The sequence below is a fragment of the Camelus ferus genome, chromosome 6 (assembly GCF_009834535.1).
Source record: "Camelus ferus isolate YT-003-E chromosome 6, BCGSAC_Cfer_1.0, whole genome shotgun sequence".
Lineage (NCBI taxonomy): Eukaryota > Metazoa > Chordata > Mammalia > Artiodactyla > Camelidae > Camelus > Camelus ferus.
The window spans coordinates 20,615,808-20,633,212 of record NC_045701.1 but is presented as its reverse complement, the minus strand read 5'-3'; the positions used below and the strand labels follow the sequence as shown (position 1 = coordinate 20,633,212).

Sequence of the window (17,405 nt, the reverse complement as noted above, 5' to 3'; positions counted from 1 at the left end):
CTGGAAAGCCCAGCAAATGTATAGGCAAGCCCTCCAAGTGTGGGTGTCCTTGCCTACCGACTGAGAAAGAATTCTCAATAGAGGCAGAGGGACAAAATGAAAAAAAGAGCTTTTATTGCTCAGAGAGAGAGGAAAAGAAAAAACTCAATTGGGAACCATCAGCTAAGGTAGCTGGTGAATACATCTCCAGCCCCTGATTGGACCATGGGGTCTTTTATTGGAAGACTCTGCCATCATTATCTTCATCCCGGTGGTGCCAATCATCTTCTATTACAGGCTCTTTCCTCCTGTGGAGCTCAGCCCTAAAACAGAAGCTTCCATGGGAGCAAAGAAAGAGATATACTGGGGCATGTCCTTGGAATTAATGAAGCAGCTGTGGGACATAAATTGTCCTGTTGTAGGACTATGTTCTTGGAATTAAGATCCAGTTATCAGTAAGAGAAATGTCCTGCCTTTCATCAGCCTGACACTTTCTGCCCCTTGTTGGAAGCCAATCAGAGTCAGTAAGCCTGTCTAATCACCTCTCACCACCATGTCTACTCCACCTTAACTGACCTCCATACTGAAGCACACATCTCTATTGCAGCTCCAGCATTTATTCTCCTTCCTGCCAGGACAAAGGTGAAGCCACACTTGGAGGTATGGGAACAAAGCCCTTTCAAATCTGAATATGCACCTTGTAAGGACAGAGAGGAGGAGAGGGATGAGGAGGAAGGCAGAGATTCTTTGGTGACCTTATGCCCTTGGACACAACTCCTCCTTACACTCTGGCTCAAGTAGCATTAGGGAGCCAAGAGAGGAAACACATGTGGTGGTTGGAGACCTGTGCCTGCCTGTTCCACTCCTACACCTCGTCATCTTACCACACCCTTCACCTCACCTTACTTACACTCCCCTTCAGTCCAGGAACTGGGAGCTACGGAGAGCAGAGCGAGGAGAAAGGAGAGGAGGAGGAGGAAATATTGTAATTCTCCGCCCAACTCCAGCCCCACGCCCAGCACAACTAACAGGTAGGCAAGCTTGCAGAGAATACTCAGAGGGAGTCCTGTGAGCAGCAAACGGATCCTGGAAAAGAAGCTGAGAAGTAAAATATCAAAGGTGAAGTAGGAGATGGGGAGGAAGGTAGAGGAGGGGAAAGGTGGGGATCACGGGAAGCAGAGGCAGGACATAGCAGGGCTTCAGACTTGGGGGCAGGGTGGGGGTGGGGAACACAGCATAGATCGGGTAAGGGTTCGTGTTTCTCTGATTTCTCTCAGGGAAACTTTCCACAACCTTGTAAGGAGAACACAGGTGTGACAGGGAGGAGCCTTGGTCCTCTTCCTGGTTCTAAGGAAAAGGTGACCTTGAGCAAGCGGGGGCGGGGGTTGGTTTCCCAGTGAATGCCTCTGTGTACTTTCTCTGGCTTCTTCTGATATCTCTTTATTCCACGGTCTCCCCGAGGCCGCCTCCCCTGGGAAGATGGAGAGGTTGCTGGGTCAGGCTGAAAACCGAAAAGAGGTTGGGCAGTGTCACCCTTTCACATCCACAGAGTAACGAATCGGGTTTCCGTTTAAACTGAGAGGCTTTGGGGAAGGGTGTTTGGGTTTCGTCTGTCCCCTTGGGTGCTGTCCTCTACTTGGTGCTGAAATCTGGACGGCCTCATCTCCGATGAGCCCATTCCCCGGCCTAGGAGTGCAAATCTCCGGTCCCCCTAATCTACCTGGTGGGTGGTGCCTACCTCTGCCCCCACACACCTAGCGCTGAGGCAGGCAGGAAGGCGGGGCCTCCATGAGCCCCACCCCTGGAGATTGCAGCTCTGGCCTCGCTCTCCTCCACCCGCCGCCGCTAGCTCATTGCGCCTCTCTTGCAGTCTGGTCGGCACCGGCTCCCACTCCCGCTCCAGCCCCCATTTCGGCTCCAGCGTCGCATCCAGTTCCGGCCCTCAGTCCGCCTGTTTGCATCCTCCCTTCGGGTTCCTGTCCTGAGCCATCTCCTGCTCCGGGATTCTGTAGCCGGACCCTCAAGCCATGGCTGGTCCCTTTTCTCGTCTACTGTCTGCCCGCCCAGGGCTCAGGCTCCTGGCTTTGGCTGGAGCAGGGTCTCTAGCCGCTGGGTTTCTGCTCCGTCCAGAACCTGTTCGAGCCGCCAGTGAACGACGGAGGCTATATCCCCCGAGGTAACAGTGTCTCCGCGCGGGGGATCGGGAGAGGACGGGTAGTTGGTGATGGGGATGGAGATGAGGATCCGGGCAACAGAGAAGGGCTATAATTACGAAGGCTCTGGAGCGCAGCTCTGTACAGCCTGGAAACCTCAGTGGGGCGGGGGTGGAGTCCAGAATCATAAGGCGAAAGCATTCCCAGGGACTTGGAACCCGCAGTCCTCGCCCCCAGGGCCAGCTCTGGCCCTGCGTGTTCTGGCTGCACCTACTCTGCCCAAATCCCTAATTGAGAGACCAGGAACTATCCTTTCTGCTCTCTTCCATCTCCTTTTCCTGCTGTTCTCTCCCGTTTCCTGAATTCCCCTCCTTAGTCTTTCCCCTCCCCCATCTCTAGTATTGTGCCCATGGGAGGAAAGAACTGAGCAGATCTGGGGGAATTGAGCCAGCCAGCCAGAGGAAGCTAGAACTGTTGGGAAAGAATAGACCCTGAAAGTCCCTAATGAGATTTCCAAGGTTTAGCCTCCCTCTAATCTCCCTCCTCCCAAGGAGCAAAGCCAGATATGGCTAACTGGACAGCTCCCAGCTGACTGCACCGGGTCTAGGCCCCCTGTGCCCTCCCTCCATGGTTACTGGGTACCCCCTCCCTAGCGCTGAGTACCCAGACCTCCGAAAGCACAACAACTGCATGGCCAGTCACCTGACCCCAGCAGTCTATGCCCGGCTCTGCGACAAGACCACACCCACTGGTTGGACGCTAGATCAGTGTATCCAGACTGGCGTGGACAACCCCGGCCACCCCTTCATCAAGACTGTGGGCATGGTAGCTGGAGATGAGGAGACCTATGAGGTAGGGGGCCCCCAGAGTTTCCCTGGTGACCCAACTCATCTTCCCAGTAATCCCAGCTCCTTCCCCCTAAAGACCCCTCACTTTCCCTTAAGACTGGACCATCCATTCTCATGTTTTCTGACCCTGTAAAATCAAGCCACAACTAATGCCTGGGAAGGGATTCCCTCTCCTTAACCACCCTCTCCCTCTTAACTCTCCCTCAGGTTTTTGCTGAGCTGTTTGACCCTGTGATCCAAGAGCGACACAATGGATATGACCCCCGGACGATGAAACATACCACTGACCTGGATGCCAGCAAGGTAGGTCAAATATTCCACTTCTGATTTGTATAGCCTTATGTACAACATTCTGTTTCTCCGATCCCATCACCTTAATTATTCCCTGACTCCTAGTCATTATACTGCTGAGCTTTTAGTCTAAGCATGGGGGAAAGAATTGTATGTTAAGGAGCAGCAGATGTGGAGAGGAAAGCAGAGGGTGGATGAGAATGGCCATACCCCAAGGTGGGCAGTTTGAGGAAGGGTTCATAATGCCCCTTCAATTGGAGCCCTTGCCCAATAAGCTTCTCCTTCCAATGCAGGCAATGAGGACCCTCTAGACCTCACGGTCTCTCCTTTCCCAAGGCCCTGAGCTCCCATCCACTGTGTTTCTGTGACATATTAATTTCTCTTATTCCCCAGATCCGTTCTGGCTACTTTGATGAGAGGTATGTATTGTCCTCGAGAGTCAGAACCGGCCGAAGTATCCGGGGACTCAGCCTACCTCCAGCCTGCACTCGGGCAGAGCGGCGAGAGGTGGAACGTGTCGTGGTGGATGCGCTGAGTGGCCTGAAGGGTGACCTGGCTGGACGCTACTATCGGCTCAGTGAGATGACAGAGGCTGAGCAGCAGCAGCTTATTGATGTGAGGGCCGTTGAGGGTGAGCTGGGTGGGAGGAGCAGGTGGAAAGAAGTGTCAGAGGGGAGGCCGGGCCAGATGAGGCAGACGGGCTACTGTGAGGATGATTAACCCGAGTCCTTTTACTCTCCCCAGGACCACTTCCTCTTTGATAAGCCTGTGTCCCCATTGTTGACTGCAGCAGGAATGGCTCGAGATTGGCCAGATGCTCGTGGAATCTGGTATGAGGCATGCCTTACCTGTTTTGTCCCCGTGCCCCTGTAAGTGCCCTTTTTTCTCTGTCTCCCCCAATTCTTGCTCTGCCTCTTGATCCCTGTCCATCCCTCTCTCCTGCCTTCAGGCACAACAATGAGAAGAGCTTCTTGATCTGGGTGAACGAGGAGGATCATACACGGGTCATCTCCATGGAGAAGGGTGGCAACATGAAAAAAGTGTTTGAAAGATTCTGCCGAGGCCTCAAAGAGGTTGGGGAAGAATATATTAGGGAACTAGGTGGGAGGACTTAAGGAGAAAACAAAGACTAGAATAGGTAGACTGACCATATAATTTATCAACCAACCCAGGGCGCTTTGGATAGTGAAAGGGATCACCATCAATTATTCCAGGACAATAGGTATAAGTCAGGACTGTTCAGGGAAAACCAGGATATATGGTCACCCTAAGAACAAGAAGAGAGAAAGACTATCAGGAATCTAAGGAAGTAAATAAAGCAGTTGCCAGATAATGCAAAGAGAGAATATGTGAGATGGCCAGTGCCTTGGGGGTGTGGTGTGGGATGGCTGGGTGTGCAGATAAGGAAAAGGTTTGAGCCCTGATAGATGCAGGGAGTGAAAGATTGGTGTGTTCATGATTCTAATGTTACCACCCAGTTCTGAGCCAAGGTAGGCCTTGACTCTGGATTCTGTCATTCTTACTTAAGAATCACGTCTAGATTTTAAGCAGAGAGGGTGAAGGAAACCAAGGAAGGTAGAGGATGGAACAACTTAAGTTCCAGAATGTGTGGCTCCACATGAAGGGTTGAAGTGAATCCTCAATCCCATATGGATTAGGTCTACATATTCAGTTCTAGATTAGAAATCCCCATAAACTGAATCCTTACTGTATGTCCTCATTTACACAGTTCTATTTTGGACTTGTGAAGAGAGAGTTCGTCTTCCTTTTAGATCTAGCTGAGACGTTTCTATTATTTTTGGCAAGTAATGGATGACATATTCTGACTGTAAGTGGGTAGGAAAGTACTTTTTAAATTTTAAGCCTTAGTTTTCTCATCTGTAAAACTGGGATAAGACTTCCTACATTTTAGGTTGTGGGGATTAAGTGAGATAAAGCCTGTAAAACCCGTAGTGAGTGTTCACTAAGTGTTAGCTGCTATTATGATTATTCTAGACGGAAGGTTTTTCCCTTGTTCAGCATGTACAAGATCCCCTGAGGCCATGATTCTTCTGAACTATAAATAGGGTTCCCCTTACTCATGTTAGGTTGTGGTCTTCATTTTAGGCACTTTGGCAGATCCCCAGTCTCCTCAACTCTAATTGTCATCTTCATGATTAGGACGCTTAAGTGAAATAAAAACATGCTCCCCACACTCCTCCCCCACCCACCACAACTATTAGTCCAGTTCTTCTGAATTGTTTTCACCTTTCTCTCTGCTCTCTCACATGTGCTCTTTCCACAGCTAACTTAGAAGCTCTCTTGCCTCTTCCTGTTGCAAAGCCTCCACCCTCATTTTCTGGCTGAAAGAACTCTCCCAAGTTCTAGGCTTATTAGCAAAGCAAAGATGTCAATGCATGTGGAACTCATTGAATAATCAGTCCTTTCTCAATTTAGTTTACCACCCCCGCTCATTTCCCTAGATCATCCTTAATGCAGCATTCCCTCAAGTTTCTCTTCCACAATCTCATCGTTATGGGCTTGCAACATCAAAATTACCTTGTATGCATGATAACGAACCATTTCCACCAAGAATAAAAAGCAGTGTCATTCTTCCACATCCCAAGTTTCTGGTTCTAGACATATTTATAGGTTTCCTGTGGATCTGGCTAAGGAAGGGTTCACATATCCCTGAACCTTCGCTAACAAAGCCTTTGTGGATTCAGGTGGAGCGGCTGATTCAGGAGCGTGGCTGGGAGTTCATGTGGAATGAGCGTTTGGGATACATCTTGACCTGTCCGTCTAACCTGGGCACTGGACTTCGGGCAGGAGTTCACATCAAACTGCCCCTGCTAAGCAAAGTAAAGGAGTTGTGGGGTTTGTGAGGGATATGAGGGAGGAAGATGGCTGTGTGTGGGTGGGAGGGAGTAGATACTTTGAAAAGGAGCATATTGTTGCTAGAGTCAGGTTTGGGGCTCTTTCAGGTAGGACCAGTCTCTGCCCCTATTGACCCTGCCCCCGACCCTCATCCCCACTGTAGGATAGCCGCTTCCCAAAGATCCTGGAGAACCTAAGACTCCAAAAGCGTGGGACTGGAGGAGTGGACACAGCTGCCACAGGCAGTGTCTTTGACGTCTCTAATTTGGACCGACTGGGCAAGTCAGAGGTGAGATCCTTAGGGATTAAGGATAGGTCTGTGGGGGTTAAAATGTGGCAGTGAGTGAGCCTCAAGAATGTAATAGAATCTGAAAAAAAATTTAGGTTGAATGGGGAGGAAATTGGAAATGAGTTCTCGGAGCAGGCAAATCAGTGCTAAAGAGAGAAACTTGGGTTGTGGGAAGCGGAGATCAAGAGTTAGTGTCCTTCAGGTGGAGCTGGTGCAGCTGGTCATCGATGGAGTAAACTATTTGATTGACTGTGAACGGCGACTGGAGCGAGGCCAGGATATCCGCATCCCTCCACCTCTCATCCCCAGCAAGCATTAACTCCCGTCCCCAGCAGATGACTCAAGATTCCCACCACCTCTGCCATTGTAATGGTGGTCCCTTCTCCTTGCTCTGGATGCCCCCTTTCCCCTCATGCCCTTTGTCCTAGTAAAGACTCCTTGCTATGCTTCAGCTGTCTGTGTTATTTCTAATGGTGGGGTGAGGAGGAATTAGCCTCCAGGAAAGGAAAAGAGGCAGTAGGGTTATTTATGATGGAAAGAGACTCCAGATATGGCATGACAGGAATGCTGATTCTCAGGTGGAAAGCATTAGCATTTTCCCCATAGTCCTCATCAGCTTCCCGAGGATAATTAGAAAGCACTTCCAGTTGCACTTTATTCATTATTACTTAAAATGTCTTTCCCAACAATCTCTAACTGTAGAGACAGGCTCATAGCAGGTTGCCAAGGAAGCAGATGGTCAATGCCAGGGTCCAGGAGGGTTGTGACGAGTCCTGGAGACTCCAGGCTCTGCTTCGACCTATGATGAGACAGAGAATGGAAGGAATATCACAACCCTGCTCCCCGGGTTGTTACTTGGAGACTATCTGCCTGTAGATCCCTTCACTCCAGAGATCTCTGAAGGCTTCTATGAGCCAGCCAGTACCATGTTAGGGTTCAGATTCTGAGTCACAGTTGGAGCATCAAGTTGTGCAGTTGAGAACTCACCCTGCTGTCCTGGGCTCTCCTTCCCCTCATACTGGGCCCATGCAACTGCTCGTCGCTGCTCAGAACTCAGAAAGGCCATTTGCTCAGGAGTGACAGCCACAGCCTGAACACTGGTGAGACTAGATAGCTGAGTGGGGCCGAACACCACCTGGGGATAGAAGCAGGAATCACTACCTCAACTGTAGCCCTCTTTGGGCCCTGGCTACCTTGCGGTCACCCCAGACCCCAGTCCATCAATACTTACAGCAAATTTAGGAGCAGGAATGACAGAAATGGCCAGAGGGGTAAGGCCCTGGATCTGTTCCCGCAGCAGTGCTGAAAGAGCCAGGTCCGGGATTCCAGCTGTTGAAGCAAGTGGGATGGGCATCCAAATGTATCTCATACTGGCCTTCTCCTCCAGCTACTCCCAAAGTGCCCTCCTGTAGACCTTCCCCATCACAACTCCAACTTCTTACCTCAACACCTTCTCAGACTCCCACCTGAAGAATTCCAGAGCGGGTCCTCCACACAGTCCACCCAAGGTATGGAAACCAACCCCTGACAACCAGCACCTGCAATGGCCCAGTCTCCCTACCTGCTATAGTGCCAATTTCAGTGAAGATCTCAGGCCCCCAGTTACTGACTGGGCCAAAACCACCAGGCAGCACAAGGAGCTGGGCCAGAACCTCCAGTTGCTCCTCGGAACACTGGAGATGCAGGTGGCCCAGGAAGAGAGCTGCTTGGCTGTGGAAGGGTGGAAGGAAGGAAGGATTCAGTCACAATGATAGGGTCAGTAGTCATGAGATGGTGGTCAAGATGGCTTCAAGTAAGGTCCCTTCCTCCATGGAACCACTGTTTCATGATCCTTCCCTCCCCAGTGAGCCCACCTTGACCTCAGCACCACAGCCCAGGCCCCCCTCCACAGGTGACCTAAACTCCCAACTGCTGATATGCTGCAGCTCCTCTGGCCGAAGTCCACAGAGTGTGTAACCCAGCGCAGTCAGGTGGAGGAAGTCCAGGTGGCTCACGTGCCGGCCACTCTGCCGCAGGAAACTGGAGACCACAACCCGGAGCTGGGGTGGGGGTGGAGGCCACAGGATAAGGAGAGAAGTCATGGGGAATTCATGGATGGGGAACTGATTAGGGAAGGGACAAGTGCTCCTGGATTAAATTCTTTTGTTATTAAGACCTGAAGATGCAATAGCCATGGGGAAGGTTGAGGATCCAAAAAAGATGACAGAAAAAGAAGAGGCCAAAAGGAAAGAGGCAGGAGGAAGTATTAAGTGGCCAGGGCCTCAGAGTGAATAAATCACAGACTTCCTAAGGCTACGAGTATGGGGCATTAAGAAAAGATAGAAGGAAAGGCCAGGCAGGATCATAGGGAAAAAAATAATTCCTTGGGCTTTAGATGACCTAGAGGCGTGAATCTGTGGGATGGATGTTTGGAAGGTGGTAGAGAGGAGGAAAGACGTCACCTGGACGGAGCTCCAGCCATCTATTTGGCCAAGGGTGCTCAGCACTCCCCAGTCCACCAGGGTCAGCTCCTGTAGTTCCCGCTCTCCTAGACCTATTAAGAGCCGACCCAGCTGCAGGATCTGCTCAGGACGGAATCCCCGGGGGGGACCCCACAACTAGAGAAAGAGAGGAACAATGTGAATGGAAAAAGCACTGGACTAGGAGTCAGAATGCAGGCTCTTTGTCTTGCCTCTGACCTTAACTATGTAATTACAAGCAAAACACTTGCCTTCTCTGGGTCTTTAGTTTCTTCAACTATAAAATGAGAGGGCTCGATTAAGGTTCCTTTGACTAAGGTGTTATTGAAAGACTCTAGAGTCTCAGGAAGAGTAGCAGACTCTAGCCAGACTCACTGGGGTGACTGTTAAGATACAGATGCCCAGACCCATCTTCAGATATTTTTCTTCAGTGAGTGTATCATGGGATTCTCATATCAGCATTTTAAAAACCTGCTCCCCAGATGATTTCGATATACACTAAAGCTTGGTAACCACTTCTCTAGTCCCTTTACCCATTGCACCTGCTTCCTTTCCTCAATATTCATCCTCTCTGACTTCTACTCAGGATCCAGACCCTCTAATTCTCCTGTATCCCATTTCCCCCACCTCTTACCCTGCTATCCACTCCCTTGTGTCCCAACCCATACCCAACCAGCTTCCTCATATTTTTCTGCTTCCAACTCCAACTGGTCTCTCCCTCACTAACCTGTTTTGCCTTGTGCATCGCTGCCCGTAATTCCTCAGGCCCAAGTCCTGGGTCTCCTGCAAACAGTGCTAGGCAGTCCTCAAAATCCGAGAGCTCCATCTCTGCAATCTGGGTTGCAGCCCAGGCTGCTGGGAATGTTCCCCGTACATCTGCACAATTTGGCACAGGTTCTGAAGGGGGAAGGCAGGTCCAGGGGTCAATGCAGTGCTGAAGTATGCCCAGAGAGATATCTATAGATGGAATGACCCCTGCAACCTTTGGAGGACTGGGCAACAGGGGCAGTATGGGTCAAGGGATTACCATAGTGTGATATTTATAGAACTCAACAAATATTAGAACAAGTGGCTGGAGAGAACAAGCCCCTCGCTGTATGGATGGAAGACAGAGGGGGTTCCTCAGGTATTGAATGGCAAATCTAGATTAGAACCCAGGTCCCTAGCCCCACAGTATCTCCTTCCTGTATCCTATCCTAAGCATCTTCCCAGCAGAGAGCTCCACACATAGCCAAGCCAGAGGTGAGTCAGCTGTTAGCAGGGATAAGAGAGCAGGGAAATGGAAGTCCTGAGCTAAAAATGTAATCAGTTATAAATTCCCAGGACTATAGAGCCCTAGAATTAGAAGAGACCTTGAATATCATCCATCTCAACTCTGTGCTTTATAGATTAGAAAACCCAAGCCCAGAGAGAAATTGTACAGGTCTGCTCAAAGGGCACAAATCTGACTGCATTGCTGGATACCCTTCCTGTTCACCCTGTGAGACGTACAAGCAGGCAGGTAGTTTCACCTGGGAGATCCTCCACAGCAGGCCGCACAACCCCAGCTACCAGGGCTGCTTTCTTGGGAGTGAGTTGTGGCCCTCTACACAGCTGTCCAGCTCTGCTCTGCTCCCAGCTCTGCTGCTTCTCCAGGAGCCGCTCCAGGGTCTCTGGGCCCAAGGCCTCCTGGGTGAGAAGGTAGAGGAAGGGTTGGGAGACCCAGGCAGGTCAGGGCCAACTGCTAAAGCTGTCATTCCAAAGTCCCGTCTCTTTTTCGCAGTCTCCCCCAGACTCAGGCTTCACACTCTTTGCCCTCAACCTCCTCGGCCTTTGCTCCCCAAAACAGCTCACCAGTCCCCTCTCTGCTCTTACTCCCTCCTTTATTCCTTCACCTCACCCTGGGGATCAAGGAAATAGCCTCAGTAGACAGAGTGAACACTAAGCGTCCCGCTTGCTCTACTTCATCCTGGCTCCACAGCTCTGGTTTCCTGAGGGACAGAAAGAAGGTCAGGGGCTGGGATGCTGAGGCAACTGTGAGGAAAAGGATGGGGGGAAAAGAGGACACATGGGGACTGGGGACTCGAGGCTCCAAAGACCTCAAGCATATTGAATGGGCTGCCACTGATGAGAGTGTTTGAGGGGGTGGGTGTAGGCTGAGTTGGAATCTAAAGTTCCCCGAGGGCCATACCCAAGAATGGGCTCCTGCAGCAGCAGCCGTCCCAGCTCTGTGGCAAACAGCTCTCCTAGGCAGAAGCCCTGCAGCTGACTGAGATGGGCCAGCAGGATCTGCAGGGGGATCCGTCGTGTACTCTCCATCCCCAGGAATCCAACCAAGGGGCCCAAAGTCTCCAGCACTTCCCTCGAGACTGTTGTCTCCTCTGGAGCCTAGAGAAAGGCATCAGGCCTTGGAACAGTGCCAGTGCATCTTGACTCTGACAACCAGACTTTGATCAAGACACCAAGATCTTTGACGTTGCCTTCATCTGGCTCCCAACTCAAGACCCTATGAAGTTCATTGCCATTGTTCAGTTTTCTATGTTTGTTTTTTCTTTGTATTGTTTCTTTTTACATTTTTTCTTCTTTTTCTTTCTACCATTGTTCACTTTTCCAAACAGGAGCAGGCAGAAAGATTGGGAGGCAGAATCCAAAGAATTTCTTACACTCCAAGGGATATGGATAAGAAACATGAAGCAGACAATGAAGGAATAGAACCAGAGGTAGATCTAGGGGATAGGGCCTTGGAGATAAAAAACCTGTTTGGCAACAAAAGTGTAGGTTTGGGCCTAGAAGATAGAGAGCGTTGTCTGAGGGGTAAGGGCTTGGCCAGGCCACAGTCCTGAGTCTAGTAGGGTGGACCCTTACCAAGCTCTGTAGTGCCCTCTCTGCCAGAGCGGCCCGGTGGGGTGGGGTCAGTGCCAGCAGCTGCTCTGGTGCTCCTCGTACCAGCTCCACCACCAACATGATGGATTCATTGGACAGTCTGTCCATCAACTGGACCCTATAGCAATTGGACAACAGGGGTACCTGGAACTGAGCCAAGTTGAGAAGGGACCACAGAATGCCACATTCCCCAGACAGGAGGTTACACCAGATCAAACCCTGTGGCCCTGGACAGGAACTGATATTAAATAGCCCCAGGTCCCATTCCCATCACAGTGCTTGAAGGGAGAGAACACGGGGAGTGACATATTTCCAGTCTCCTGAGAAGAGATGATAAACAATCCTACATCATCTAATGGAGTCAAAACCCCCAAATATATATACTTTTAATGGAGGTACTGGGGATAGAACCCAAGCCTCGTGTATGCTAACCATGTGCTCTACCACTGAGCTACACCCAAACCCCAAAAGCCCCAAATATTACGTATCATTAAATTTTTCCTCATTTGATACATTAAAAGACTGAAGCTCACAGAGATCAAATGTTGGGGTCTTACTCCCAATTCCTGTTGTCCACAGAACCACCCTTCCTCTGCTCATAGTGAGAAGGAGCCCCCTCACTTGTAAAGCACTGTACAATTTACAAAGCTCTTCTAGATGTTACCTCATTTGACCCTCCTAACAAAACCTGGGGTTAAGAGAGGTATTTTTCTCATCCCTCTTTCACAAATGAGGATCTTGGGTCTTCCAATTATTGTTCCAGGATCTTTCACCTCATTCAGGCCTTTGGGATTCTAAATTATCTCCAAAAATCAATATATTTGAGAATTGAGAAAGAACCAACAGATTTGAATGGCATTTAAAAAAAAAAAAAAAAGGCTCTTTTGCCAAAAAAATCAGCAGTGACGTCCTGTACTCTGTCGAGGGTTGCCAATTCTGGAAATGGGCCAAGTAGTACAAGAGCCAAAATCTGTGGAAAAGCCTATAAAAATGTAAGGATGGAGTCACCTCATCCCCAGGAAGACTGACACCAGCCTTTTCCTACTCTGATTTACAGTTCGGTTGGCAATGGGGTGGGGATGGGGGTAAAATGGAAAAAGAAGCCTATGAGTGAGATACAAACTCCTAGAATCTCTAGTTTAGGAGGAGCTTTAGGTTCATGTAGTGTTCCCACCCCTCACCCATCCCTGAATCTGCTCTACAACATTCCTGCCACGGGGCCATCCAGATTGGGCTTGAATAGCTCCAATGGCCTGAACTTACTACCACAATTTCCCTTATACTGTGTAAAAGTCTGATTTTCATTCACTAGTAGTACTTGTAATGCTCAATAGGGCCATTCAGAAACTAATGATCTATTTCTCTATTTGATAGCCCCTGAGGTTTTCAAAGACATTTATCACATGTTTTGTACATTTTCTCTATATCTATTTCTCTGAACATACTGAGAGCACAGTGCCCTAAGCAGACTACAATCCTCTGGGGCAGAACCAAACATTACCTCCCTCATTTCAGCTCTTCTATCTCTATTAATGTGGCCTAGGTTCTGTTAAGATTGCTTGGCAGGCCATGTCACAGTGTTGCCACCCTCAGCTGTCCCATGCTGGGGACATGTTTGGGGAGCTAGTCAATACATAAAACAACTTTGAATAGAATCCTCTGCTTTGGGCTGTAACTGATGTCAGGGAACCTCCAGACAGATAAACACCACCACCTCTAAGACATTTCCTAAGGGTAGATCTTCTGCCACAGGTTGAGACTTCTGAGAGTCCAGTATCTCCAGTCATAGCCTTACGGTAAGTCCAGGAGGAGCTGGGTGTCCAGCCCACTCAGTTCTGGCCCCAGGGTCACCAGCTCTGGCTCTGGCATCGTCATCCTCCGCTGAAGCTCAGCCCAGATACAGGTCCTCTGTGGGACAGGATTGGGAAGCAGGTTCAAAACAGAGCTGAGCATGGAGGCTGGGTTCCCTACTCAGGGTCCCTGCCTCCCTGCTCTGACTAACGCCCAAGCACCCCTCTCACCAGGCTCCCTCGAACCCCAGTGGGCAGTTGATAGATCAGGTGCACTACTTCAAGGAAGTCTGCCATCGAGTTGATCTGCTGTAGAAACTCACAGGACATGCCCCCCGCCAGAGTGCCCAGAGCCCTGTAGGTATGTGAGTGGGTAGATGTTCAGTCAACACATGCCACAGCCTGTCTCCTCCTTCATATCAACACTCTCAACACAAGTACAGATGTTCATTGATGGTAATTTATGGCTTGAGAAATGTTTTTCCGTAGATACTCTCATTGGCTTCCCACAACATCATCACTGTTTATTAGAGAAGGAAAACAAAGATTTATAGAGGGCAAGTGACATTCCCAACATCATTCTACCAGAAATGTGGGAAACAGACTAAAGCCAAGTCTTCAGAGTCTGAAGCCCATGGCTGTATTACTATGGGTGGAGGTAAGGCGATGCTTTCTTACTCCTGTTTATTTCTGCCTGGTCAGTGGCTCTGATGTTACTTTGAATTAAACTAATAACAGCAAATGTCTATTAGAAACTACACTTGGTCAGGTACTGTGTTAAGTATCTTATTACACTTCATCTCATTTACTCTTCACAACTAACCTATGAGGTAGGTACCATTTTAATCCTTATTCTACAGACAGAAAAAACTGAAGCTTAGAGAGGTTTAAATGACTTGCCCAAGATCACAAATAGGTGACAGGGCTAGGACCTGAACCCAGATCTTCTGAATCCCATAGATCCAGTCAGGCTAGATGCTATGGAAGGGCAGGAGGGTCGGGGAGGAGAAGCCAGGAGACCCACAGGCTGGGGCTCTGTGTCATTCATCCTCATAACCTCCTGCATATCACATGGTGCCCGGCACATGGTAAAGTCTCAAAAAATGTTAGTTAAATTAAACTCACAGCTCAACATAGGTTACTCACTGCAGATTCCTGAGGGTCAGGTTAGTGGGCACCTGCATCTTCTTCCAGAGAAACTGTGCCTACAAGAGAAAGAAAGAGGAGCCGCTTCCCAGGAGAGATACTGCCCAAGGACCCAAAATGCCTTGGACCCAATCCTGCCTCTCCATCCTGTGAGTCCCACCAGTCTCCTACTCTCCCAAGTGCCTACTCCTCTCTGAGAGAGATGGAGAGAGAGAAAAAGAAAGAGACAGAGGGATAGGGAGGTGAGAGAAAGAGCAGAGGAAGTCACATCATAGGGGATGCTAGGGATAAAGTGCCCAATACAGGGCTGAGGGATAGGTAGAGGGGGTGGAAAATATCGAGAGAAGGACATTCTGGGGTAGTGGGGAGAATTACTTGCTGCTCAGACCAGGGCAGCTCCCGGTAGCGCCTTCGATCAGCCAGGAGAGCAGCTGAGTCCAGCTGTAGCAACTTTAGTGGAAGCAGAGGAAGCAGGCAGTCTGGCCAGGTGGTGGGGATGGGCTGCTGGTGGGGATCACGGTGTAGTGATAGGTGAAGGGGTCTGGACGCAAGCCTCAGAGAAGAAGGGGAACGAGAGGGGCAAGAAGGGACCAAAACTAGAAGGGCATGTGCCACTATAGCAGGGCACACCTGCAAGCCTCACATTAAAGGCAACTGTGGTCACGTATCACTGCTATTTAGGCACCTGATGAATTAAATTTTCTTAGTCTCTCTGAGGTTTGGTTTCTTTATCTGAAAGGAGGGTGATTGGCTTGGAAGATTTCTCAGACCTCTGTGGCTTTGATGTTCAAGGAGGTCATGCTGCCCTGCATCTGGACCTGGGGAGAGCTTTGTGGCCACAGAGCTAAAGTGGACTCTCAGGAAAACTGCAAGGGGAGTGTGTGAAGCAGCATCAGCCATATGAGACCATCCTGGGACATGGAGAGGAGCTTAGTCGGGATAAACCACACGTACCTGACCAGGGATACACACAGCTGCACCGGCACCTGTTGTACCCATGTTTTTAACTCCATCTTTCACCTGCACGAGAATTGGCTGTGTGTGTGTGTGTGTGTGTGTGCGTGTGTGTGTGTGTGCGCACGCGCGTTATTGGGTGTGTATTTAAAAAAATGGGGAGGTTTGGGAGGCCTTCCCTGGCCACAGGGAAGATGCCCTCTTCCCAACCAGAGCTCGCATCCCTCATTGTCCATCCTCCCTGCTGCTCTCATACCCGAAAGGTCTGCAGCAGCGCTGCGGTCTGGCAGGCTGAGAGGCGTGACAGTTCAGGGGCCAGGCAGGAACAGGCCCCAACCAGAACTCGCCTTGGGATGGCCTGGAGTGTCTGGGAGCTGAGGCCTGGAAGCAGAAGGTGCAAGGAGCAGAGTTCCTCCAGGGACAGCTAGGGAGCAAGAGAGACAAGAGGTCTGAAGATGACGGGCCAGGTGGTAGGGAAGAGGACAATCACAGTGCAGCAAGGTAGCAGGTAGGAGAGGAGCTGGGAGGGGAGAAGGGGCAGATGCAGAAGCCAGGAAAAAGGGGGACAGAGGCCTCTGTGGGTGTTGAGAAGTTGCTGCTACTCACATCGTGCCTCGGGAGGAGCCGTCCAAGCAGTAGGACAGCCTAAGGTGGGATGGGACAGGAAACAACAGCTCTCAGGTCCTGGCAGCCAGTTCCCAAGCAGGTCCCTGGGGCCTGCCCTCCAAAACTTCCAGGACCCTCTCTACCACCCCAGTGACCAGCCTGGCTCTGGGCTCTTCTGGGGACAGAGGAAAAGGAGCCTTCATGGGGGGCAGATGGTATCCCTGAATGTATTCTTCTGTAATTTTCTCAAGATTCCAGGGAGTGAGATAGGCCCACCTGGGCAGGTGTGACACTGGTTCCTTGCAGGACAGGGAGCATGGCTCTAAGCTGGGGCTCTGACAGCTCCTGCAGGAAGCGGAGGCCCAGCTGAGGGAAGAGAGGGGCCCAAACTCGAAGCTCCCGGGGGCTCAGCACAGCTCCTCCAGATGAGCGCAACACCCCTAGAAGTTCATACGCTACCTGTAACCAAAGGTTTGGGTATGGAGAGAAAAGAGAGGTGAATCTTAAGCTTTCTCTCTAATCCCACATCTGGGTTTCCCAGGGCCTGGGTTATGGCTTGGAACCAAGGATAGGACAGGAGCAGACTGGGCTCAAGACATCAGAGGATATGTTGGAGATGTCATAGACCAGATGGAGTGGGGTCAGGAAGAGATGGTAATAAGAATGGCCATGGAGTAAGGCAGAGTTGGGCTGAGGGCCGGCACCACTGTGCTCAAGCTTGGTTGAGACGACTGGGCAAGTCCTCCACATAGACTCCCCCCACCCAGAGAAAGCCTGGAGTCTTGTAGATCTGTGCCAAGGGGCTCACCCGTCCTTGTGGGCTGAGAGTCCCGTTGGCCGCACATTCCAGCAGCCCCCGTTCCACTGGCCCCATTGGATCATTCAAGGGTACCAGGCTCTGCAGTTCCTCAGGGCTCAGGAAACAGGCAAGGGGCCCAAGCCTGAGGAGGGCACAAAGCTGGCCTTCATGTGGTCACTGAGACTGGTACTCAGGCAGGGATCATGTGGGTACACAGAGCAAGCACTCTGACCACTAAACTAGGAAACACGGGCGCCATAGATAGGCCTCTCTCCTGAAGCCCCTCCCTGCTGGGGGCCACTGCCTACTCTCTTACCCCTTCCTTCCTTGGACCCTACCCATGATGGCAGCTGTACCTGCCTCTCTCCCTCTC

General features: G+C 50.5%; 2 protein-coding genes across 5 annotated transcripts in view; one reads left to right on the top strand and one right to left on the bottom strand.

Moving 5' to 3' along the window:
- Nucleotides 1-869: 869 nt before the first annotated feature.
- LOC102503572 (creatine kinase U-type, mitochondrial) lies at nt 870-6,867 on the top strand. Of its 3 annotated transcripts, none has more exons than XM_014554354.2 (10): nt 870-1,010; nt 1,850-2,155; nt 2,786-2,984; nt 3,188-3,283; nt 3,665-3,886; nt 4,016-4,101; nt 4,221-4,344; nt 5,977-6,111; nt 6,291-6,416; nt 6,619-6,867. In XM_014554354.2, the coding sequence occupies exons 2-10, from the start codon at nt 2,007-2,009 to the stop codon at nt 6,733-6,735; spliced, it is 1,254 nt and encodes a 417-aa protein (XP_014409840.1). In that variant the 5' UTR covers nt 870-1,010; nt 1,850-2,006; the 3' UTR covers nt 6,736-6,867. The 3 variants fall into 3 exon arrangements, with proteins under 3 accessions (XP_014409840.1, XP_006178948.1, XP_032337232.1); XM_006178886.3 differs by having other exon boundaries at nt 944-1,098; XM_032481341.1 differs by lacking the exon at nt 870-1,010 and adding an exon at nt 1,257-1,337.
- Nucleotides 6,868-6,913: 46 nt separating this feature from the next.
- STRC (stereocilin) overlaps nt 6,914-17,405 on the bottom strand; it is a 33,720-nt gene continuing 23,228 nt past the window's right edge. For both annotated transcript variants that reach the window (XM_006178885.3, XM_032481336.1), the window contains 20 exons: nt 17,042-17,174; nt 16,510-16,692; nt 16,234-16,272; nt 15,884-16,051; nt 15,628-15,693; nt 15,049-15,174; nt 14,674-14,732; nt 13,759-13,882; nt 13,533-13,645; nt 11,720-11,855; nt 11,046-11,242; nt 10,755-10,845; nt 10,387-10,543; nt 9,603-9,772; nt 8,858-9,013; nt 8,313-8,455; nt 7,978-8,126; nt 7,648-7,745; nt 7,404-7,551; nt 6,914-7,215 (listed from right to left, as the gene is read on the bottom strand). In XM_006178885.3, the coding sequence (XP_006178947.2) occupies nt 7,127-7,215; nt 7,404-7,551; nt 7,648-7,745; nt 7,978-8,126; nt 8,313-8,455; nt 8,858-9,013; nt 9,603-9,772; nt 10,387-10,543; nt 10,755-10,845; nt 11,046-11,242; nt 11,720-11,855; nt 13,533-13,645; nt 13,759-13,882; nt 14,674-14,732; nt 15,049-15,174; nt 15,628-15,693; nt 15,884-16,051; nt 16,234-16,272; nt 16,510-16,692; nt 17,042-17,174 (2,545 nt within the window). In that variant the 3' untranslated portion in view covers nt 6,914-7,126. The remainder of the gene's footprint in view (nt 7,216-7,403; nt 7,552-7,647; nt 7,746-7,977; nt 8,127-8,312; nt 8,456-8,857; nt 9,014-9,602; nt 9,773-10,386; nt 10,544-10,754; nt 10,846-11,045; nt 11,243-11,719; nt 11,856-13,532; nt 13,646-13,758; nt 13,883-14,673; nt 14,733-15,048; nt 15,175-15,627; nt 15,694-15,883; nt 16,052-16,233; nt 16,273-16,509; nt 16,693-17,041; nt 17,175-17,405) is intronic.

Coding starts and splice junctions, on each gene's coding strand:
- LOC102503572 (XM_014554354.2), top strand. CDS start 2,007: ATGGCTGGTCCCTTTTCTCGTCTACTGTCTGCCCGCCCAGGGCTCAGG. Junction 2,156..2,785: donor CGGAGGCTATATCCCCCGAG/GTAACAGTGTCT, acceptor CCCCCTCCCTAG/CGCTGAGTACCCAGACCTCC. Junction 2,985..3,187: donor GAGATGAGGAGACCTATGAG/GTAGGGGGCCCC, acceptor ACTCTCCCTCAG/GTTTTTGCTGAGCTGTTTGA.